At 41.8% G+C, this 26,072-nt stretch overlaps 1 protein-coding gene across 1 annotated transcript in view; it reads left to right on the forward strand.

Moving 5' to 3' along the window:
• Positions 1–24,694, forward strand: part of THAP12 (THAP domain containing 12) — a 48,325-nt gene extending 23,631 nt beyond the window's left edge. Inside the window, exon 5 of the mRNA XM_037010705.2 lies at positions 922–24,694. Coding sequence (XP_036866600.2) covers positions 922–2,855 — 1,934 coding nt within the window. The 3' untranslated portion in view covers positions 2,856–24,694. The remainder of the gene's footprint in view (positions 1–921) is intronic.
• The last annotated feature ends 1,378 nt before the right edge of the window (positions 24,695–26,072 follow it).

Consider the following 26,072-nt stretch of genomic DNA (forward strand, 5'->3'; position numbering starts at 1 on the left):
CCTCTCTATCCTCCTCCTGCTATTATTAACATGACTTTTTTATTGAGTGCTTATTGTGTGGAAAGGAGGAAAGGGTATTCTATGCAGAAGTAGAGTAGCTTGAAATAGGGTACAAGATTTAGGGAACTACACTCATTTTGTTGGAGCTTCTAATAGCCCATGATGGTTAAAATTGAACCTAGAGGGGACCACAGGGGCCAGGACTTGCAAGTACTGTGTGTATGACTGTGGGTGGGACACTTAAACACACGGCCTCAGTTTTCTCATTCAAATATGAAGAGATTAGGCTAAGATTTCTATATTCTAATATTGGCCCTAGATATTACATGAATACACTTTATATTATATTGGTTGTATAATTGTCTTATCTCCCTTCTAACATATAGCTTAATAATTTCATAGAAGCAGCATCAGCATGGACCTTGGAGCTAGACAAGCTTGCTTTTGAATTTTACCTCCATCCTTCTAAATACATCTGTAACCTTGGGCAATTATTTACTGTTCTCACTTGTCAGGTGGGGTTGATACAACCTATCTGTAGAGGGAGTCATTTGATACATATAAAATGCCAACAGTGTCTCAGGAAATATTAGTTCTCTTCTCCTTCCTTTTTCTGAGGGCATGGACTGTCTGTTATTACTTTGCATATGTGATATGCCTTGCTGTTAAATTTATAAGAAATAATTCCTCACTTATAACAGCATTTACATGTAGGATTAAAAGTATATCTGTTCACAGTGTTTATCTCCCTCACTGGAGTGTGAATGGCTTACTTTAATTTCTGAATCCTGGTCTGTGGTCTACTAGGTGCCCTGTGAATATTGAATGAATGAGTTATGGATTTTAAATATTTAACCAATCAAAAATGTAAATCTCTGTCGGTTCCTCATGAGCCTGTTTATAAAATTCTCTGTTTTCCAGTTAATGAAACTTCTGAACAGGAACAAAAGCACAAAGAAATAAACAATAGCAATGCTCAGAACCCCAGTGCAGAAGAAGGGAGTGAAGAACAGGATGAGGACATTTTACCTTTAACCCTTGAAGAGAAGGAAAACAAAGAATACTTAAAATCTTTATTTGAAATTTTGATTCTTATGGGAAAACAAAACATACCTCTGGATGGACATGAAGCTGATGAAATCCCAGAAGGTCTGTTTACTCCTGATAACTTTCAAGCACTGCTGGAGTGCCGGATAAATTCTGGTGAAGAGGTTCTGAGAAAGCGCTTTGAGACCACAGCAGTTAACACATTGTTCTGTTCAAAAACACAGCAGAAACAGATGCTAGAGATCTGTGAGAGCTGCATTAGGGAAGAAACCCTCAGGGAAGTGAGAGACTCTCACTTCTTTTCCATTATCACTGATGATGTAGTAGACATAGCAGGGGAGGAGCAATTGCCTGTTTTGGTGAGGTTTGTTGATGAATCTCATAACTTGAGAGAAGAATTTCTGGGCTTCCTACCTTATGAAGCTGATGCAGAAATTTTGGCTGTGAAATTTCACACTACGATAACTGAGAAGTGGGGATTAAACATGGAGTATTGTCGTGGCCAGGCTTACATTGTGTCCAGTGGATTTTCTTCCAAAATGAAAGTTGTTGCTTCTAGACTTCTAGAGAAATATCCCCAAGCTATCTACACACTCTGCTCTTCCTGTGCCTTAAATATGTGGTTGGCAAAATCAGTGCCTGTTATGGGTGTGTCTGTTGCATTAGGGACCATTGAGGAAGTTTGTTCTTTTTTCCATCAGTCACCACAACTGCTTTTGGAGCTTGATAGTGTGATTTCTGCCCTTTTTCAGAACAATGAAGAAAAAGGTAAAGACCTGAAGGAAACTTGCCATTCTCAGTGGACAGGCAGGCATGATGCTTTTGAAATTTTAGTGGACCTCCTACAAGCACTTGTTTTATGTTTAGATGGTATAAATAGTGACACAAATACTAGATGGAATAACTCAATAGCTGGCCGAGCATTTGTACTCTGTAGTGCAGTAACAGATTTTGATTTCATTGTTACCATTGTTGTTCTTAAAAATGTTCTCTCTTTTACAAGAGCATTTGGGAAAAATCTCCAGGGTCAAACCTCTGATGTCTTCTTTGCAGCCAGTAGCTTGACTGCAGTGCTTCATTCGCTAAATGAAGTGATGGAAAATATTGAAGTGTATCATGAATTTTGGTTTGAGGAAGCCACAAGTTTGGCAACCAAACTTGATGTTCAGGTGAAACTCCCTGGGAAATTCCGCAGAGCTCAGCAAGGTAACCTGGAATCTGAGCTAACCTCTGAGAGTTACTATAAAGAAGCTCTAAGTGTTCCAACAGTGGAACACATTATTCAGGAACTGAAAGATATATTCTCGGAACAGCACCTCAAAGCTCTTAAATGCTTATCTCTGGTACCCTCTGTCATGGGACAGCTCAAATTTAATACATCAGAGGAGCACCATGCTGACATGTACAGAAGTGACTTACCCAATCCTGACACACTTTCAGCTGAACTGCACTGTTGGAGAATCAAGTGGAAACACAGAGGGAAAGATATAGAGCTTCCATCCACCATTTATGAAGCCCTCCATCTGCCAGACATTAAGTTTTTTCCTAATGTTTATGCATTGCTAAAGGTCTTATGTATTCTTCCTGTGATGAAGGTTGAGAATGAACGCTATGAAAATGGGCGAAAACGTCTCAAAGCATACCTGAGGAACACTCTGACAGACCAAAGGTCAAGTAACTTGGCTTTGCTTAACATAAATTTTGATATAAAACATGATCTAGATTTAATGGTGGACACGTATATCAAACTCTATACAACTAAGTCAGAGCTTCCTACAGATAATTCAGAAACCATTGAAAATACCTAAGAGTTTTAAAATAAGCTTTCTCTTACATTTGATATTTGAAAAAATCTAATAAATTTGAAAACATCTTACTGTAAAGCTTTAAGATATATATAGGCCACTTAATCACTGAGTATCCTGTACTGTGGACTCCCCATTGAGTACATTAGCCATTGATAATCTACCTATTTAAATAGCCTGTGTTTGAACTCTCATGCTTTGGAGACTTGTTCTTCTGAAGACAGCATTGAAATTGCCACGTTGCATATCTGTGTGATCTCTGCTAATGGCACTTTGGAATTGTTAAGTTATTTTAGATGTAACATTTATTATCACTGTGTATCCAGTTAGGTATTGAGTTACCAGTTCTTTGAAGAACTAAAGTTTGAGATGTGGGAGGAAGTAACACATTTTGTAAAATGTTACAGTGAAGCTCATGGCTAACCTTTGAGTAGTAGGTGTTTTAACTGTGTCATTAAAAATCTGTAATGGACAGTCAAGGGAGTTAGCAGAGAGAGAAACATGAGCTCTCTAAATGGTTTCAGTGTAGATTTTGTCTTTATCAAATGGACTTAAAGGAACAAGTTACAGTTAAAATTTGAATGGAAGAACCATGGTGCCACATCTGGTCATTGCTGCTTACATTCCTTTGTTGAGTCTACAACCTCATAAGCTTTGTAGCAGGTGTATGTTCAGTGCTTCTGTTTCATGGTCAGGACAGGAACTGATAGCTGATCTGTTTTCTTCTGTCTCTTCCATGACTATATCTACAGCCTCGTCTTGATTTATAAACAAAACCTGGGAAATCTACAAAAATAAGTGTTTTGTGGTTTATCTAGGAATAATACAGAAAATATTGCTGTTATTTTTGGTGAAAAAAACCAATTTTGTATAGTTTATTTCCACCTAAATAAAATGTGAATTTTGTTACAGTTCAGGTACATTATTTTTGTGGTCGGGGGACAAAACAGAGTCTTATGGTAAGTCTAAGGTGATAAGTCTCTCCAAATTTCACAATTGAAAATGAGGTTTTTGTATTTTAGAGAGTTGGTATATGCTTTACTACTTGGGGTATATAAAAGGATGTTTAAATTATTAAATGTAAGGTTTATCTAAGCAATGTTTTAATATATACTCTATGGCCTCTGATACAAATTATCAGGGTTTATACAGTTGCTGACTAAAATGTAAATGAATATAGTTGCAGAGATGTCATTGAATTGTTTTACATTGGGATAAGTTAGTATTGTGTGAGTTTCTAAAAACAAAATGGGGTGCATTTGCCATGTTTGGTCTTAACAATAGCCTGCAGTACATTTCCTTCCCGTGGGCAAGCCCAGCAGGTATGTCACAGCAGGACATGTTACCCATGCAGGCTGTAGAAAAGGTAACAGTCTATCTCACAGCCAAACCTCTAAGAAATGCTTCTCCTTGGTGGAAAGAACCGATTCAGTTCATGATGCCAGGGTGACAATGAAGGAAACACAGAGCTGTCCTTGTAACATCTGCATCCAGTTCTTAGGACCCTTAACAATGTTATGACCTTGGCAGATTATTTAACTTGGGTATGTTTCCTCAACTATAAAGCCACACTTACAGTTGTGCTGTGAGGGTTAGATAATTTATCATTGGTTACCTCTTGCTGCTTAACAGCATCCTAGAACTTAGTAGCTTAGAAAAAGTGTTTCTCACAGTTGTGTGGTTTAGCTGAGTGTTGCTTTTGCTAGTCTCATCTGTGCTCTGCGTTCAGATGTCCAATTGGCTGGAGGCAGCGGGGCGTTTCCTTGTGGTCTTTTATCTTGGGCTTAGGGCATGGTGGTCTCAGAGCACCAAGAAAGCAAAGGTAGTAGCCTCAAAGCTGGGGCTCAAGAACTCACAGGACATCACTTCCACCACATTCCTTTTGTCAAAGCAAGTCACAAGATGCCCAGATTCAAGGGATGAGGAAATAGGCTCTTCAGCTTGATGGGAGGAGCTGTAAGATGTGGCCCAGTTTTCAGTCTATCATAATAATGTATCCAAACATTCATGCAACAAGCATTGGTTGTTTCTAAGGTGCCCATCATCTGTTTTTATAATCTCTGTTTTCCAAGTTAATTTGGGAATTTATTGAAAGCTTTAAAACCCTATTAAGAAAGAGAGCTGTATGGGAGGATTAAAGATGGCAGTGTGAGAGGTGAGACAGAGGCTTCCTCCTAAAACTGCATATAATATGAAAATATAATTAATACAACTAATCCTGAAAGAGCAATAGGAAAGAGGACTGCGCTAGATTGCATACACCTGGAGAGAAGAGCAGACCTCACGGAGCAGGGTAACATACCAAACCTGTGGCCCGGTGGGTCCCAAGCCCTTCTACCACCCCAGCTCACCGGGGAGAGGAAGAGAAATGGAGCGGGGAGGGAGTGGAGGCCTGGGACTGCTGTATACCTAACTCCATAGATCTGCTCTGGGAGCACAAACCTACATTTCATGGTGCTTGCATGATACTCACGTGAAGGGGATTGGAAAGCTAAGAGGCAGACTTCCAGGAGAGACTGAGATTCCAGCCACTTATGGAAAGCAAGGGTCCATATCCAGCTGCTCTGGGACAAAAGAAAGGCTGGCAGTCTGAGAGACTTCCTAACAAGGAAGCTCTTAGCAACAGGGCTGCTAAAGGAGCAAGGATTGCACAGAGCTTATGGCTCAGGAGGAAGGCCAGGTAGACAAAATTGTCCAGGTGCATTCTGCCCAGCAGGTTGGGAGCTTTCATGATTGCCAGGTGCTCCAGCTCCCTGCCTGGCTACATAGCTCCAAGGACCCTCTCTGTGAGAGGCAGCCTACTGTGCCTTTCTCCCGGCCAGCCCCATCTGGCTCACAAACTGGCAAATGCAACCATGGCGTTAGGCCAGCCAGAGGGAAGATCTGTCTACAGCAACTACAAACACAGAGCATAGAGGCTTATACCTGTGTGCTAGGCCCACTAGTTCAGGCAGTGGAGACAGGCATAGCGGCTGGGAAGCAGGAAACGGCTCTTTCCTCCCCCCAGTCACCAGTACTGCTCACCTGCAACCCCTGACATTGCTTCAGGGGCTGAGCAGCTCCAGAGAATAGAGTTTCTGGACACTAGAGGGTGCCATATACAAATATGAAATGCCAAAGGAACCTGGTTCAAAGTAAAATTATCAGTATAACTCCTGAGAAAGATTTAAATGACATCGACCTCATGACTCTTCCTGAAAGGGAGTTCAAAATAAAAATCATTAACATGCTCATGGAAGTATGGAAAGATATTCAAGAACTCGAGTTTCAGTCAGAGATCCAATCATTGAAGAGCATAATGGAGGGTATTAAAAGCAGATTAGATAAGGTGGAGGAGACAATAAATTAAATAGAAACTAGAGAAGAGGAATACAAAGAAGCTGAGGCACAAAAAGAAAAAAGGATCCCTAAGAATGAAAGAATATTGAGAGAACTGTGTGACCAATCCAAACCTAACAATATTCGCATTATAGGGGTACCAGAAAAAGAAGAGAGAGAAAGGGAAAGAAAGTGCCTCTGAGGAGGTAGTTGCTGAAACTTCCCCAATCTGGGGAAGGAGATAGTCTCTCAGGCCATGGAGGTGCACAGATCTCCCAACACAAGGGACCCAAGGAAGACAACACCAATACATAGTAGTTAAAATGGCAAAGATCAAGGATAAGGACAGACTGTTAGAAGCAGCCAGAGACAGAAATGAGATCACATACAAAGGAAAGCCCATCAGGCTAACATCAGACTTCTCAGCAGAAACCTTACAGGCCAGAAGGGAGTGGCATGATGTATTTAATGCCATGAAGCAGAAGGGCCTGGAACCAAGATTACTTTATCCGGCAAGACTATCATTTAAATTTGAAGGAGGGATTAAACAATATCCAAATAAGCAAAAGCTGAGAGAATTTACCTCCCACAAACCATCTCTACAGTCGATCTTGGAGGGACTGCTATAGATGGAAGTGTTCCTAAGGTTTAATAGCTGTCACCAGAGGGAACAAAACCACAGTAAAGAAAGTAGAACAGCTAATTACTAAGCAAATGCAAAATTAAATTAACTATCCCCAAAGTCAATCAAGGGATAGACAAAAAGTACAGAATATGATACCTAATATATAAAGAATGGAGGAGGATAAAAAGAAAAGAAAATTTAGATTGTATTTGTAATAGCATATTAAGTGAGTTAGGTTAGACTCTTAGATAGTAAGGAAGTTAACCTTGAACCTTTGGTAACCACGAATCTAAAGTCTGCAATGGCAGTAAGTATATACCTATTGATAATCACCGTACATGTAGATGGACTGAATGCACCAATCAAAAGACATAGAGTTACAGAATGGATAAAAAAACAAGACCCGCCTATATGCTGCCTACAAGAGACTCACTTTAAACCCAAAGACATACACAGACTAAAAGTGAAGGTATGGAAAAAGATACCTCATGCAACTAATAGAGAGAAAAAAGCAGGAGTTGCAGTACTTGTATCAGAAAAAAATAGACTTCAAAACAAAGAAAGTCACAAGAGACAAAGAAGGACATTACATAATGATAAAGGGGTCAATCCAGCAAGATATAACCATTATAAATATCTATGCTCCCAACACAGGAGCACCTACATATGTGAAACAAATACTAACTGAATTAAAAGGGAAAATAGAATGCAATGCATTCATTCTAGGAGACTTCAGCACTCCACTCACTCGGAAGGACAGATCAACCAGACAGAAGATAAGTAAGGAGACAGAGGCACTGAGCAACATATTAGAACAGATGGACCTAACAAACATCTACAGAACTCTATACCCAAAAGCAGCAGAATACACATTCTTCTCAAGTGTACATGGAACATTTTCAAGAATAGATCATAAACTAGGCCACAAAAAGAACCTCAGTAAATTAAAGATTGAAATTGTACCAACCAGTTTCTCAGACCACAAAGGTATGAAACTAGAAATAAATTATGCAAAGAAAATGAAAAATCCCACAAACACATGGAGGCTTCACAACATACTCCTAAGTAACCAATGGATCAATGACCAAATAAAAACTGATCAAGCAATGCATGGACACAAATGACAAAAATAATTCAACACCGCAAAATCTGTGGGACGCAGCCACGGCTGTGCTAGGAGGAAAGTATATTGCAATACAGGCCTACCTCAGGAAAGAACAATCCCATATAAGCAGTCTAAACTCACAATTAATGAAACTGGAAAAAGAAGAACAAATGAGGCCCAAAGTCAGTAGAATGGGGGACATAATAAAGATGAGAGCAGAAATAAAATCGAGAAGAATAAAACAATAGAATCAATGAAAGCAAGAGCTGGTTCTTTGAGAAAATAAACAAAATAGATAAAACCCAAGCCAGACTCATCAAGAAAAAAAGAGAGTCTACACACATAAACAGAATCAGAAATGAGAGAGGAAAAATCACTACAGACACCACAGAAATATAAAGAATTATTAGAGAATAGTATGAAAAATCATATGCTAACAAACTAGATAACCTAGAAGAAATGGACAACCTTGCACAGCTGACCAAGGAAGAAACAGAAAATCTGAACAGACCAATTACCAGCAACAAAATTGAACTAGTAATCAAAAAACTAAGAAAAAAATTTCTGGACCAGATGACTTCACCGCTGAATTTTATCAAACATTTAGTGAAAACCTAATACCCATCCTCCTTAAAGTTTTCCAAAGAGTAAAAGAAGAGGTAATACTTGCAAACTCATTCTATGGAGCCAGCATCACTCTAATACCAAAATCAAAGACACCACACAAAAAAAGAAAATTACAGACCAATATCCCTGATGAACATAGATGCAAAAATACCCAACAAAATATTAGCAAACTGAATTCAAAAATACATCAAAAACATCATACACCATGATCAAGTAGGATTTATTCTAGGGATGCAAGGATGGTACATTTGAAAATCCATCAACATCATCCACTACATCAAGAAAAAGGGACAAAAACCACATGATCATCTCCATAGATGCTGAAAAAGCATTTGACAAGATTCAACATCCATTCATGATAAAAACCCTCCGCAAAATGGGTGTAGAGGGCAAGTACCTCAACATAATAAAGGCCATATATGACAAACCCACAGCCAACATCATACTTAACAGGGAGAAGCTGAAAACTTTTTCTTTAAGATTGGGACCAAGACAAGGATTCCCATTCTCCCGACTTCTATTCAACATAGTACTGGAGGTCCTAGCCACGGTAATCAGACAACACAAAGAAATAAAAGGCATCCAGATTGGCAAGGAAGAAGTTAAACTGTCCCTGTTTGCAGGTGACATGATATTGTACATAAAAAACCCTAAAGAATCCACTCCAACACTACTAGATCTAATGTCCAAATTCAGCAAAGTTGCAGGATACAAAATTAATACACAGAAAGCTGTGGCATTCCTATACACTAACAATGAACTAGCAGAGAGAGAAATCAGGAAAACAGTTACATTCACAGTTGCATCAGAAAGAATAAAATACCTAGGAATAGACTTAACCAAGGAAGTGAGAGACCTATACTCTGAAAACTACAAGAGAAATTAAGGAAGATACCAATAAATGGAAACACATCCTGTGCTCATGGATAGCCAAAATATGGAAGCAACCTAAGTGTCCATCAGTAGATGAATGGGTAAAGAAGAGGTGGTACATATACACAATGAAATATTATTCAGCCATAAGAAGAAAACAAATCCTACATTTGCAACAACATGGATGGAGCTGGAGGACATTATGCTCAGTGAAATAAGACAGGCAGAGAAAGGCAAGTGCCAAATGATTTCCCTCATTTGTGGAGTATAACAATGAAGCAAAACTGAAGGAACAAAATAGCAGCAGACTCAGAGACTCCAAGAATGAACTAGTGGTTACCAAAGCAGAGGGGTGTGGGAGGGCAGGCGGGGAGGTAGGGAGAAGGGGATTGAGGGGTACTATGTTTAGTACACATGGTGTGGGGGATCATGGGGAGAACAGTGTAGCACAGAGAAGGCACATAGTGGATCTGTGGCATCTTGCTGCACTGATGGACAGTGACTGCATTGGGGTATGCATGTGGACTTAATAATATGGGTAAATGTAATAACCACATAGTTTTTTTCATGTGAAACCTTCATAAGAGTGTATATCAATCATACCTTAATAAAAAAAATTTTAAAAACCCTATTTAGAGGCATTTTCACAAACACTGATCTTTGAAGATAGGTTAAGTCAATGGTAGTTTCCCCACAAATGAAACACAGATTGTCATTTTTGAAAGATTAGATGTTAGAAAGTGGTAGGTTTTTTGTTTATTCCACAAATCCTGGTTAAATGCTTACGCTGTGCCAGGCTTCTCAGTTAACTCTTCGCAGTAAAAGATGCACTTTCTTACAGAGCTTACAGCCTAGATTTGGCCCACAGGGGTGCAGTTGTACTTATTAATAACTATACACATGCGCAAATACACACTATAGAGGTGAGTGAGTCAGACTTACTGAAATTAAAGGAAAAGAAAGTGATTTAGAGTATCCATAAAAGTCTTGTGCAGGCTTTTATTAGAAAGTCTTTATCATATCTAAATAGTTTATAAAATAGACTAGGAAATATATTCAAGATTCAGCATATCTAATTGGAGGAATTTTGCTTTTGATATATGCACTCATCTTTGGGAAAGTTACAGTTGAAACTTAGCATATTTGTTACCTGCACAACAAATGCTATATCGCTTTATGTAATTTTCATGTAATTGTTAACAGTAACTTATGAGGTAAACAGTTGAGTTAAAAGAGACGCCTCCTCTTGAGGCCAGTTCCTCTGTAGTAACTTCATTGATCTGGTGTTTGTTTGATATAAGGGACAGCTGAATTTTTTTTGGTATCATTAATCTACAGTTACATGAGGAACATTATGTTTACTAGACTCCCCCCATCACCAAGTTCCCCCCACATACCCCATTACAGTCACTGTCCATCAGCGTAGTAAGATGTTGTAGAATCACTACTTGTCTTCTCTGTGTTGTACAGCCCTCCCTGTGCCCCCCCCACACTATACATGCCAATCATAGTGCCCCCTTTCTTCCCCCACCCCCCCATCCGTCCCTTCCCACCCTTCCTCCCCAGTCCCTTTCCCTTTGGTAACTGTTAGTCCATTCTTGGGTTCTCTGAGTCTTCTGCTGTTTGGCTCCTTCAGTTTTTTCTTTTTCTTTGTTGTTATACTCCACAGATGAGTGAAATCATTTGATACTTGTCTTTCTCCACCTGGCTTATTTCACTGAACATAATACCCTCTAGCTCCTTCCATGCTGTTGCAAATGGTAGGATTTGTTTACTTCTTATGACTGAGTAATAGTCCATTGTGTGTATGTACCACATCTTCTTTATCCATTCATCTACTGATGGACACTTAGGTTGTTTCCATTTGTTGGCTATTGTAAACAGTGCTGCAATAAATGTAGGGGTGCATATGTTTTTCAAACTGGGCTTCTGCATTCTTAGGGTAAATTCCTAGGAGTGGAATTCCTGGGTCAAATGGTATTTCTATTTTTAGTTTTTTGAGGAACCTCCATGCTGCTTTCCACAATGGTTGAACTAATTTACATTCCCGTCAGCAGTGTAGGAGGGTTCCCCTTTCTCCACATCCTTGCCAACATTTGTTGTTTGTCTTTTGGATGGTGGCAATCCTTACTGGTATGAGGTGATATCTTGTTGTTTTAATTTGCATTTCTCTGATGACTAGTGGTGTGGAGCATGTTTTCATGTGTCTGTTGGCCATCTGAATTTCTTCTTTGGAATACTGTCTGTTCAGCTCCTCTGACCATTTTTTGATTGGATTATTTGCTTTTTGTGTGTTGAGGAGCATGAGCTCTTTATATATTTTGGATGTCAACCCTTTATCGGATCTGTCATTTATGAATATATTCTCCCATATGGTAGGATGCCTTTTTGTTCTATTGGTGTCCTTTGCTGTACAGAAACTTTTCAGTTTGATGTAGTCCCACTTGTTCATTTTTGCTTTTGTTTCCCTTACTCTGGGAGATATGTTCATGAAGAAGTCACTCATGTTTATGTCCAATAGATTTTTGCCCATGTTTTTTTTTCTAAGAGTTTTATGGTTTCATGACTTACATTCAGGTCTTTGATCCATTTTGAATTTACTTTTGTGTATGGGGTTAGACAATGATCCAGTTTCATTCTCTTACATGTAGCTGTCCAGTTTTGCCAACACCAGCTGTTGAAAAGGCTGTCATTTCCCCATTGTATGTCCATGGTTCCTTTATCATATATTAATTTACCATATATATTTGGATTAATATCTGGACTTTCTATTCTGTTCCACTGGTCTGTGGGTCTGTTCTTGTGCCAGTACCAAATTGTCTTGATTACTGTGGCTTTGTAGTAGAGCTTGAAGTTGGGTAGCGAGATCCACCCAGGTTTATTCTTCTTTCTCAGGATTGCTTTGGCTCTTCGGGGTCTTTTGTGGTTCCATATGAATTTTAGAACTATTTGTTCCAGTTCATTGAAGAATGCTGTTGGTATTTTGATAGGCATTGCATTGAATCTGTAGGTTGCTTTAGGCAGGATGGCCATTTTGACAATATTAATTCTTCCTAGCCAAGAGCATAGGATGAGGTTCCATTTGTTAGTGTCCTCTTTTGTTTCTCTTAAGAGTCTCTTGTGGTTTTTAGGGTATAAGTCTTTCACTTCCTTAGTTAGATTTATTCCTAGGTATTTTATTCTTTTTGATGCAGTTGTAAATGGAATTGTTTTCCTGATTTCTCTTTCTGCTAGTTCATCGTTAGTGTATAGGAAAGCCACAGATTTTTGTATATTAATTTTGTATCCTGCAACTTTGCTGAATTCCCATATTAGTTCTAGTAGTTTTGGAGTGGAGTCTTTAGGGTTTTTTATGTACAATATCATGTCATCCGCAAATAGTGACAGTTTGACTTCTTTACCAATCTGGATTCCTTGTATTTCTTTGTTTTGTCTGATTGCTGTGGCCAGGACCTCCAGTAATATGTTGAAGAACAGTGGGGAGAGTGTGCATCCCTGTCTTCTCCCTTCTTAGAGGAAAAGCTTTCAGCTTCTCACTGCCAAGTATGATGTTGGCTGTGGGTTTGTCGTATATGGCCTTTATTACGTTGAAGTACTTGCCCTCTATACCCATTTTGTGGAGAGTTTTTGTCATGAATGGATGTTGAATTTTGTCGAATGCCTTTTCAGCATCTATGGAGATGATCATGTGGTTTTTGTCCTTTTTCTTGATGTAGTGGATGATGTTGATGGATTTTCGAATGTTGTACCATCCTTGCATCCCTGAGATGAATCCCACTTGATCATGGTGTATGATCTTCTTGACGTATTTTTGAATTCGGTTTGCTAATATTTTGCTGAGTATTTTTGCATCTATGTTCATCAGTAATATTGATCTGTAATTTTCTTTTTTGGTGGGGTCTTTGCCTGGTTTTGGTATTAGAGTGATGCTGGCTTCATAGAATGAGTTTGGAAGTATTCCCTCTTCTATTTTGTGGAAAACTTTAAGGAGAATTGGTATCATGTCTTCACTAAATGTTTGATAAAATTCATCAGTGAATCCATCTGGTCCAGGGGTTTTGTTTTTGGAACAGCTAATTTTTAAGAGCGATTTAAAGTGAGTAATTTCATAAAACAGGGAAATTCTACTTGGAGTGTTTATTAACATTTATATGATACCTTAGAACTTAAAAAGCACTTCAGATGTGTCATTCAGGTTATCAGAAAAACTCAGGCAAGTATTATCCCCATTTTCAGTTGAGAAGTCAAGCTCTCAGAGGTAAATGAATTGCCCCTAATTACCTAGCTAATAAGTGCCAGAGCCAGGTATTTCAGTCCTTCAAATTCAAAATTGATTGTGAAAGCCACTTCATTAACATTTGTAGTAGAAGAAATATTTCCAGAATACACTCCTTTTATGTTCATGCTTTATGCGTTGCCAGCTTTCAGTACAACATCTGTAAAATGTGCTCATTATAGTCGTAGTGGGTTCTTTGCAAAAGAAAAATTGAAGCCTAAAACTTCTAAGACTTAACAAACTGGGTGTAGAAATGCTGCCACCTTTGTTTGGCTGCCAAGATACTACCACTGTAGGACTGTAGATCCAGGTCCATTTATTTCATGAGGGTGGGTTCAGCTGTCTTCTTCCTGTAATTAAATCTCCTCTGTAGCCAGTGTTTTGTGGCCAGAAAAAGCAAAAGTAATTTTTAGTACAGATTAGCATAAAAATCTCTACCAGATCAGTTTCAGGAAACAATTACTAGCTTAGGAACAACAATAAATGTGATCTATATGTTGGCTAAGGTGGCAGTTAACTTCCAGACCTTTTTAAATGCCCCTTATTTCTCACTATGAATACTACCTAAATAACACACAGTACCTGCCACTGTATTTTGTTTCATAAATTATTTGGACAGGGTGAACAAGAGGCTTCAAAACTAAGCAGAGGTAGTAAATCTTCCCTTTTTAATGAATTTGAATTTACAGTAGTTAAACATCTGAAAGTTTAAAGTCTTGATTCATTCCAAATGTTCAACAAGGATACACTGCAAAGAGGATATATAATTGGGGGATCAAAAGAACTATTGACTCAATCTGAGCCTTCTAATTTTCTCTAGATACATTAGTCACATAAAACTTTAGAAGCTGACAGTTCAAAGAGAGTAGAGATGGACCCAGATACCTAAGTTGGCATGCTTATAGAAGAACAGCTTTTCAGAGAGGGCATAGTTAAAATAAGCATGAGGTTTAAATGCTGTTGACATCTAGGATGCAGCCAGAAAGTGCTGTTGTGTTTCTATGTGCTGCTTATGGATATGAGGTGGGTTTTTAGGAGTTGCTATTAAAACTAGGCTTAGAAGAGTCAAACCTTTTGACTTCTAAATCATAATTTTGATCAACACCTTTTGTAATCCAAGATCTGGTCTGCAGCCAGCATCTAGTGTGAGCCAGCATTCATTTAATGTACACTTACTGAGTTCCCTGCTGGATGCTCATAGGGTGTTGGTTTAACATTCTTAACAGCAAGACAGGGTTGTGGCAGCTGTAAGAGTGGTCCTCATGGCAGCAGCTGCTGCTAACAGAGTGCTTATTGTATACCAGGTGCTGTGCTAAAGCACTTCAGCTTGATTATGTCATTTAAATTTCTTCACCCTATGAAGAAGATATTATTATCCCCATTTTTTCAGGTGAAGACCTGAAGATTAGAAGGTCTCAGCTAGTGAGAGGTGGAGCCAGGATTCCAACATGATGTAAAGATTTGCAAATCTGATTTGTTGTCTATTGCATTTGCTTTTCATTCTAATTTCCAATATTGTATTGAATGCCTGTGGTGCTCAATCTATTTAGCCTGAAACTAAATGTCATAGGTACAAAGATGAATGAGATGGAGCCCATACTATGAATACAAAAGTAAATAAGATTGAGCCCATTTTCTCAGCTGACTCACATGGGAGAGCCAGACATGCAAGCCAGGATCATCCGGAGCTGGGCTAAAGTTAGGGTAATGGTATTGATTGTCCCTAGCAAGGGGCTCTTATTAATAGTTATGCCAGAACAACAGATAAACTGGGACTCTCCAGAGCAAACCATGACTTAGGGTCACTGTAGCTAGGGGAAAGCTCATGATGTGAGGAGTGCAGAGGAGAGGGTCTCTAGTTGGTGATGCCCTGGCTGGCCTAGGATACAAAGGATGAAACATGTTCTTGTCTCCAGTCATCCTTACACCCTTACTGTTGGCCCTTAAGACCTCATATCAGATGTCACTCTCTGGAGAATTCCTTATCCCAGAAATGTGAGCCAAGGGGCCCTTCCATGTGCTCCCAGTTTGCCCAGCTCCTCCACTACCTGTAAGCCCTGTGAGAGTCTGTGATTCTGACATGTCTCCTGGTTTGCAGCTGAGAGTAGACTATCATGGTTGAGTTAGGAAGAAGTCAAAGGGCAGGCAACAGCATTTGCTGAAACCTATAAAAACAGTGATATCTGTTTCCCCATATATTACCTCATTTACTTAATGAGTGATAATGATATATACAACTGAGCCAAATTCACCACCAACATTATCATTAAGAAGTCCAGTTGGAATAGCTTTGAAGCCACTGAGAAATTGACATTTGCTAAGAGAAAATCCACCTTTGAAAACTGTACTGTAGGACTTCATAACCAAAATGTTTTTAAGTTAGTCTCTCACTTCCTTCTAAATGAAACTGTGACTGTTATCTTAGTATTAGAAATGTACCCATATAATGTGATTCATCCCTCTTCCCCCCAAAAGCAACAGATGATTATGATATTCAGTATGCTATTTAAGGTTTTCAAGATATTAAGATGTAATACTTCTTCATACCAGTAATATATGTATGAAACTATAAAATCTGCATGGTGGTTAGAGTTTTAAAGCTGGAAGGAGTCTTGGAAATTATGTAGACAGCCCCTCATTTGACAGAGGACTAGACAGTACCACTTGCCCAGGATCATGCTGCTCAGTAGTGAGGCAGAGACTAGAGGAAAATGGAAGTGTCCCAACAGTGTTGTGCTCTGTCAGCACACAGATGGAACTGAAGGTGGAATACCTAAAAGAATCATATCTTGACAGGTGAGCAGTGTCTGCCCTTAACTGTTATTAATGTGTAAAAGGCAATCCCATAAATTTGTCAGCTTTATAGGAGAGGGATTTATTAAATGGGCCAGGGTCTGGAGTTAGTTCTTGGCATATATCTGTCTTGCATTACTGCAAAATTTCAGTTTAAAAAAATATTTGGTATTGCGTACATCTTATTTGGCCAATTCCTGTTCTTGGTATGATTATTTTTCTCCAGAAGAGCATGTGTTTAGATTGTGGGTTTGCAAAGCCTTTTTCCTAAAAAATGAGATGTTGAAAGCTTTCCTTACAATTGTGTCTGGTGGGAGTTGGACTTCCTTTATTAGTAGCAGATCCTATATATACTGAGTACTTGACTATGTAGCAAGCATTGTATCAGGCATTTCATATGAATCATTTTATTTAGGCCCACAATGACCTGACACAGTAGGTGTTGCTATCTTCATTTTATGGATTCACTTTCTTGGAAAGTTGCTTGTCCAAGGCCATTGGAGTAGTGGAGTGGAACTCAAACCCTGACTGATTGATTCTGGTAGACGAGATTGCTCCTCAGAGTGGAAATACTCACCTTTAAAAAAATGTATAAGAAAAGAATTGGGGGAAAGTGCACCAAATACTAATGTTTGTCCCTAGGTAGTGGAGTTATGAGGAATTACAAATGTTCCTTCTTTGACATTTCTACTTGTCGAATTTTCTATAATGTATATATTTTCCATTGTGGGAAGGATTAAATAACTTTCAAATAGAAAATTTAAGATTAGTTACATGAAATGTAAATTGGAAGATTTCTTTTCTTGAAAAATGAAAGATTTATTTGTTGAAAAAAGATTTGTTACTACTTTCCTAGATCCATTTAACATATATCATGTCAGTTATTGTGCCAGGTGTTCTGGCTACAAAGATAAGATACTGACCCTGGTGACAAGTTGTTAGGCTGCTAGTTCTTCAAACCCAGCTCCAGTGTTTACCACCAGTGTGCCACTGTCTCTTGCTCCCAGTTACTTCTCACCGGCTCTGCTGTTAACCATTCTAGTTCAAGTCACTATCATCTCTCTTTATCTTTCCCTCCAAGTTTATTTTCCAACTAACAGGCAGAGTGGTAATGGACCCCCTCTTCTTAAATGCTTCTAGTGGTCTTAGACCAGGATACAAGTTCAGATCACAACTCTAAGGACCTACGTTTGATGTGGCCGTGCCAGCCTCTGGCCTCATCTCCTAGTCTGACTCTTGTCCACTCTGCCCAGCTGTTAGGGTCGTCTTGGTTACTCCCAGCACCAAGCTTGTTGGGAGAAGCTTGTCCAAGACTTTTACTCTACCTTAAAAGCCATTAACCCAGTTTAACTCCTAGCTCACTTTTTTGCATCCTCCAGATCTTCGCTGTTTTAAATATCTCCACAGTGAAGCTTTCTCTGACGACTCTTTTTAAATTGCCTACCTTTATAAGACATGATTTGTTTTCTCATACTAGCCTATGAGGTCTGGGACCTTGTATTTACTGTTGTGGTAGCCCACTGCCTAAAACAGTGTCTGCCATGTTAGGGGTGCTTCATATTTGTTGAGTGAATGGACAAATGATGTGTTCTAGGACCAGAGGGAAATTCAGAGTGACTGGATTTGAGGGGAGGGGAGAGCAACCAGAGATGAGTATGAAAATGCATTTGGGGTCTCCCAATTCATGAAAACCCTTGAAATTCCTGCTCAGGAGTTAGTCAGTCTCCAAGAGATGCTGAGCCAAGTGTGGGCTTGCCCGTGTGGGCTGTCCATGGAAGTGGAGCCCTTCGTAGGTGGGGTGCATATGGCAGTGTCCAGCATGCGTGGGCAGGTTTAGAAAATGAGAGCACTCATTTGAACTGAAAAGCAAACCTCACATCTGTTAATCATAATTAATGACATCTGGGATTTGTATAGTCTTTGTCCTGAGTATTCCAAGTTGAGACATGATCTTGGTCCGCCCAGGCCCTGCCACAATAACGACCTTGGCATGTGACTTACCCTTGCCATGTAATACCCTCCTGTTTATCACCCGTCTTACCCCTTCCTTGCCAAGTCAAGTGATTTCTGCCTTGTTTTTTCTTCTCTTCCTTCCCTTCTCAAACCACAACCCATATAATTTTCATTGCCCTCTTTAGAACATGCTTGTGTCTCACTCAACCTTTTAATAGGGAAAGAGTAGACCTGGACCAGTAGGAGAGGGGAGATGTGCCCTTTAAGTCGCCTCTGTTCTACAGTGGCATGGTCCTCAGAACTGCAGGTCTTCTAGCTTCGCAGTCTCCCTGGAGGGTAGGTGAATGCGTACAAAGGTGGCTGCTGATGCTTTATAATCATTAGTGATTGATCCCAGGGTTCATTTGTGGTTAAAAGTTCCTGCCCGTAGCATGTGATTTGTCAGTGTGCTTAAATAATAGAATTAAGGTTTTGACTTCTGCTATACTTCATATAATGAACCTTACACTTAGGAAGGAACTTAATATTGAGTGCCTTATGTATACCAGGCACTGTGTGAGATGCTTTATGTGTACCATCTCACATAAGACTCACATTTTCGTGAGGTTGATATATCCCCATGCCCACGAGAGAACTGAGTTTCGAAGAACTTATTTGCCTGTAGTCACAAGGTCCCTCTGTTTAAAGCCAGAGCCTGTTTCTCTTGCACTGCACCATGCAGCTAGCCTTGATGCCCCCAGCACTTGAAAGTGCACCCATGCTCTTCACACATGGTGTCATTTCTGTTGCTGTAACAACCTGTGACCCTTGTCGTGTCATCCTCAACTGACTTGCCAACTTGCAATACCACTTCAGTCAGGTCTCCTTCCCTCCAGCAGTAGGGCTGTCTGATCCCCAGTCTAGTGCTTGGGGTAGAGCCTTGTGCACAGGGTCCCCTGCATGCCACCTGTGCTGGGTGCAGGATTTCGGTCCAGCTCCAGAAGAGTTAGAGCACTGGGGAGCTATGTTGGAGGGGCCAGACCACAACCCCAGGGCATCAATGCAAGCAGAGATGTGGGCCCCTTCTCTTGGGGAGGCCTGGGAGCGGCTGCTGTCCCTCTCCTGCTGGTGAGAGTGGAGGCCTGGCTGGGACCTGGAAGAGGGAGAAGGGGTGGAGTTGGACATGCCAGCAGTAAGGACCGGGGAGGAGCAGAGGTTTGGTGTGAGGAGAGCCAGTCTGAGTGTGGCTGTTTGGGAGTCGTGGGACCTTCGGTGAACCACTTCACATCTCCAAGCTCAGATGTCACATGGGTAAACGTCACCACAGCTTGGAATGCCACTTGCTCCTACTGCTAACCAGCTGGTCGTGGTTAACCATCTCAGGACAAGCATGAAGTATCGTTGGGAAGAATGTGGAGTCTCTTCTCTCCCCTGCCCTAGAGAGAGAGGCAAGTTGCTGCCCCTCTCTGGGCTTCAGTCTTCCCATCTATAAGGCCAGACGCCAACATCTGCCCATGATTAAGGAGAAGGTGTTCAGTCAGCTATATATTCTATCATGTTACTGAAATGCTCTTTAGAAAAAAGCCTCTATATGAAATTGGAAGAGGATGAGCTTCATGCCAAAGGACCTGGAAAGTCTTCTTGGAGGAGTGTGATAGGAGCCAGTCTCAGATAGGTGTCAGCAGGGCAGGAGGCAGAGTTTGGGTGCGTGGCTGGGGCAGAGGACCGGGCATCCTCCCAGAACAGGGAAGGCTGCTGCTGTCTTTCCTTTCCATCTGACTCCATCGGTGTCTCCCACATTCCCAGCTCCAGCCCTCGGTTCTCAGTTCTAAGAGCCTGTTAGTTATGAGATATACTTTTAATTAAACAGCAGCTTTAGGGGAATAAAAAATGTTTCTTCTGTAAACATATTGGTTTTAAGTTGCATCTCAATTTCCAAGTCATTGCACTGTGGGGATAAAGTGTAGTTTAGAATTGAAAATACAGAGTATGTCAATTCAGAATGAGTGCTACCAAAAAAAAGTTTGTCATGTGGACCTTGAGACCAATATTCGTGCTAGCTGTTCTGCCACATACTCGCGCTGTCATTCTGGGCAAGTAGGTTGATTTCCCTAAGCATCAATTCATTCTTTAAATGGTCTATAAATTGCCTGTGGTTAGGAGGTGAGCAGTTAAGGTTGTTTCAGTCTGAATGTTGAATCATTTGGAAAGAGGTCTATGAAACATATTTTGTCTAAAATTAGGGATTGCCATAGTTTAAAAATACATATAGTGTCATTTTGGGATAGTTTAAAAGAGAGCGGTGGTTAATCAGGGGAATTTTACCCCCCCCCCCAAGTGACATTTGGCCACTTTTGGAGGCATTTTTGGTTGTCACCAATATGGGGTGGGGGATGGGGGCTACTGGCATCTAGTGTGTAGAGACTAAGCATATGTTAAGCATTGTACAAGTGCTCAGATCATCTCCCAGGACAAAGGATTTTCTGGCCCCAAATGTCCTGAGAGCAAGGTTAAGAAGCCCTGACATGGAGATTAAGACCAGTGACCATGGAGCCTGGCTATCTGGATTGAAACCCTAGCTCTGCCACCTACTAGCTGTGTATCCCTGGGTCAGTTATTTGACCTCTGTCATCTGTGGGAAGAAGAATAACAGTTACTGCCACCTAGGGTGGTTGTGAGGATTACTAGGAATTAGTGTAGGTAGAGCATTTGAATGGAAACTGACTTTCAGGAAGCGCCCCGTGTCAGATTTTAAGTAATTGGATAAGTACTAGACTTTGTGAAAATCTCTTCTTACTAGTACCAGGACCCCAGATAAGTTGCTTAACCCATTGTGCCTCGGTTTCTCCATCTGTTAAAATAATGCTGTGGTGATCAAATGCAAGCAAGGATATGATACCACAATGAAAGCAGGGGGAAATCGTGTAAATACACTTGTGTCATTATTACTGCCTCAAATTCCAGTAAGAGGATGTTCTGGCATAAAGCAATAAACTCTCCTGGGCCGGGCTGTAACTCGGCGGAAGAGACAGCCAGAGGAGGTGCTTGGAGCATCACGTTACAGGCCGGCAGTGGATTGTGCCTTAAGTACATCCTCAGCTGTGAGTCCAGGAAGTTGCCTTTATTGCACTGTTACGTGCAAACTGCGCCCCAGCTTCACATACCACTTTCCCCCGCGGAGTGCTCTGCAGGCTCTAAACTCAGGGAAAAACGACAACTTAGATGGAAAGAGTGCCCTGACAGCCTTTGGCCTGAGATCTCTTCCTGCTCTACCTCTGTCTTCTCTGGCCCCAGTTTTCTCAGCTCTAAGATGATGAAACAGGATTGCTGGCCTGGACTCCAAGGCCTGTTGCAGCCCTCGTTCCAACCACACAGGATTGAGTGAAGGTTATTATTATCTTTAACAATAATATTAGCAAATATTATCTAGCAGGATTCCATCAAGCAATTTACATAAAGTCATGCAATTCTCAGAACCACCTTGTGAAACTTGAGCTTATGTCTATGTTACTGATATCACTGAGACTCAGATTAAGACTTGCCCCAGAATGCATAGAGACAGCCACATTGCTTATGACCGACACACTGCAGTACCCCAAGCCAGAATGTGCAAGGATCCTGGCGAACAGCAGGCACTTAATATTTATTTATTGAGTTTAATAAATGAATGACCAAGGACAAATCACAAATAGCTTGTCCCTCCAGCTCTGTCCATCCTTGCCTCTCACCATCTCAGTCCCTCTCCTTGGCTGGGCTCCCAGTGCCTGCTTGGTCTTGCCAAGAGCTTGCCAAGACCTCAGTACCTTCTTGGTAGCAAATAAAACTTCTTTAAGGGAGCCTCAGTGACAGCTAGAGAGACTCAAGTTTCCCACTATCCCATCTGGTCAGCCTGCTCTGCACCAAGTCTTGAGCCAGGTTTGGGGACACAGAGCTATGTCATCCCCAGCACCTGATCAGTGTGGGGGTGTCCACATCTGTGGGAAGTGGTTGGGGGTGAGAGGGGAGACTGACCAGAGGATTATAAGCAGAATGACAAAAGCCACCCTTGAAGGGCAAAGGCTCAGGGAAACCTTCCCTCGGGGTGAGGCGGCTTTTGAAATTTGCACACCTGTATTTGGCATAGACTGGATGGTCCACACCTGCCTTCTCCCATCCATTCCAGCTCATCCTTCACTGAGCGTCCTGACACCACACATGGAAAACTAAGAAATAGAGTTCACACTGGGGAAAAAGGGAGGAAGAAACTGCTGCTAAGTACCTGTAACGTAATACCGCTTTCAAAAGCTGGTGACGTAGAACATACCCATTGTAGAGTACGGAAAATGAGGTTCAAGAAGTTAGGCAATTTGCGGAAGGTTCCTGAAAAAATTACTTATAAAGATAAACAGGTCAAATGGCTTCTTTCCATTTTGGATCCCTCATGCAGGATTACAGGCCAACCCTCATATGGACCCTGAGAGGGGCAGCACTGGGGTGTCCAGTGAGCGCAGGGTATGGGTGCAAGTGAGGACAGCCCAGTTTCTGCAGACCCCCTCTGGTATTTTTGGTCAAAACAACTCGGGGTGCCCACCTCCCCTGAAGTGCCTGTGGGAACTGTTTAAAGGGCAAGGATGTGTAATGTGGCAAGACACCTGCAGACCCACATCCAGAGGTGGGCGTTTTTCTCGGTGGGCTTCAGACAGTCAGAGCTTAAGGAACAGACTTAGAGACCTCTGCTGTTCCTGAGACTATCCAAGAATGAGCCACACAAGTCAAGTTGCACTGGGGCCCTCAGCACTGCAGAGTGAGTCTCTGCCTGCACCACATGGTGGGCAGAATTGTGGACACAGATATAACAAGCCACTATATTGCCCGCCCCTAGTCACAACCTCCCCCATTCATCCAGTCGTCCACCCACCCATCTGTCCCTCTATACCTTCCTCCTCCTCCCTCAGCCATTCCTCTACTGCACTCAGTATTCTCTTCTTTTCTTTCAACAAGTGTCTGGGGACACTTGGGAGCATCTCTAGAATTTTTCCAGGATCCAAAAAGCCTTCATCATGGTTTGGAAAGAATGAGACGCAAGCCTTGATGGATGAGCTCGAACTTTGGCAGGCAGAAATGGGTTAAAACAAAGAGTAGTCCAGCTGGAAGGAATAGTGTGAGCAACAGCAGAGAAGCAGTAAAATCCAAGAGAAGTATTGCAATAGTTTGTCATCCACTTGGGAGGAACAGTGTTTCCCAAGAATATCTGAGCACAGAGCATCTCACAAGATGAGCGACCAGAGGAAGGCACTTCAGGAGGTGCTATGGAACAGCCTGCGTGTGGTGTGCGTGCCTGGCACAGAGCAGTGAACGTGAAAGCATTTGTACTTGCTCCTGGAGGTGGCGATTCCCAGCAGGTATTCTCCAGAACCCCAGCTCCCATAGATTTTCTGTGGTAATATGGTCCCGCAACAAGCATGGGAAGCACCACATACAGACTCTTCCTCCAGATTCAAGAGCAGCATATTAAAGGCCACCATCCCCCACCCAGTTCTGCAGCGAAGACCCTTTAGCTGCTTAACCCTGCATGCACCAGACTCACTTCATCACAAATCGCTTTGTTTCAGGAAACATCCTTATTTGGGGGACTAGGGGATTGTTCTTTCGAAATGTTAACACGTGCTTATAGTATGAATACATTTCAAACAGAGCAACGGGTTATGCTTTGAAAAGTTTTCCTTCTACCCTTGCTCCCTTGGACTCTCACTTTCCTTCTCCCACAGGTAGCTTTTCTGTGTGCGCCTGGGGAATTCTAGGCTGCATGGCATGTCTGTGAGCGTTTTCTTTCCAAAATGCAGATGGAGGCAGCTGATAAGCACAGCTCTTCTGCAAACAGATTCCATCCTAGGAATATGTCACATGTGTTTAGCCGTTCCTCTAGTGATGGGCAGTGAGATCATTTCTAGCCCTTTGTTAATCTAAACCAGGGGGTTGGCAAACTATGGCCTCCTGGCTAAGTGTGTCCAACTACCTGTTTTTATAGTGATGAGCCTGCATGCTCCTCAAGCCTAAAATCATTCCTATTTGGTCTTTTATAGCTTTAAACAATGCTGAAAGGAATATCCTTGTCCATTATTGCAAACACATGCGGGTAGATCGCTCATAAATATCCTATGATCTAAGCCAATGTGAGGGTCATCGCTCAGAAAGTACATTTCAGTGTTATTTTGGTTGATTTTTCTTTTTTTGGTTAATTTTATTTATTCCAATTGGATAAAGAATATGAATCAAGATGATATTCTTATTGCTTTATAAAAATGTTAAATTAACATTTTGTCTGTCTTGTGTGTGAATTTTTCTCCCTTTGTCACTTCTCTGACTTTATGGGTCTTCTTCATGTACAAGTGTTCGCTTTTCAATGAGGTAAAGGTGGGTTCGGGTGTGGACAGCAACTGGGCATCTGGTGGTGGACAAGGAAAAGGCAAGGCCTCTGCCGTGGCACAGTGATGGCCGAGCAGGGCAGCACTTAGTGAGACGACACAGGGAAGCTCCCTGAGCTGGACCTCAGGCATGAGGAGGGACTTCCCGGGGTCCAGGCTGCAGGGGGGTACCTCTGAGAACTGACTCACACAAGGCTAGACCTCGGAGTGACAGGTTTCAGTTTAGGTTCCTGGAGTCCATGTCATCCTTGGTGGTGACAAGGCACATGGTATAGCTGTGCTCCCCTGGGTGTGGGGACAAGGCCAGGAGTCCAGGGGAGCCTCCTCAGGTCCCTGAATGGCCTACTAGGGCCTGCCCAAGGCAGGAGTTTGATCTCCTTGTACAGAGGAGGAAAGCATCTGTCAGGGCAGAAGCCAGGGCTAAGGGAGACTAACCCGAGGTCTGAGCGGTTAGGGTTAGGCCTGACCGGGGTGGTGGCGGCTTGGAGGACAATGCTGACCTCTCCTGGAGTGAAGGCCTCTCCCTGCCCCTCCACAGCCCTGGTCTTTTTCACACTCTTCCAGAGACTCAAAGGGAAAGAGAACCACATGCGCAAACACAGGGTGGCAGCCTGGGAGGGGAGGACGGGACTGGAGGGAGGTGTGACTAGAGACAGGAGCTGAAGCCCTCAGGCCTTGAATGCCAGACTAAGGCGGTTAGAGACTGATGTAGGTGCTGGGGACAAGGGAGCCTGGGATCTGCTCTCCGGCCTGGAGCCCCACCCCTAGGATGAGGGGGGAGCAGGGGTAAGAGCCAAGAGCTCACAAAGGTTCCGCTGTGCTTGGCCAGGGCCTCTGCCAGAGCCTGCCTCCTTTCTTGCTCAGAGGGAAGGATCTGATTTAGAAAGATGGTTGCCCAGGGCACAGGGCCAGGCCTGCTGGCTGCCAGCCCAGCATAGCACCCCCACTCCAAGCTTCCCCTCCTGGGGCCCCCTCATTCCTCTGTATTTCAGTGCTCCCAGCTGGGCCCATGTAAGATTCCACAGCCTTGAACTGTGGACTCACTAAGTGCCAGGGGCCAGTTCTCACTTGGGGACCAGGCAGTACCCACAGGACTGGCCCAGTGGGTACTTCATGGATAAAGTAATACATGGAGGCTGCCCTTCACTGATCAGCTACTATATGCCAAGCATGAGACATTTAGAGGGTTCATATTTAATATTCCCAACAACCTAGCATGGTAGGTATTATTATCTCCATTTTACAGATGAGAAAAGAGAGTCTTAGA

Source organism: Manis javanica, chromosome 11 (genome assembly GCF_040802235.1).
Source record: "Manis javanica isolate MJ-LG chromosome 11, MJ_LKY, whole genome shotgun sequence".
Lineage (NCBI taxonomy): Eukaryota > Metazoa > Chordata > Mammalia > Pholidota > Manidae > Manis > Manis javanica.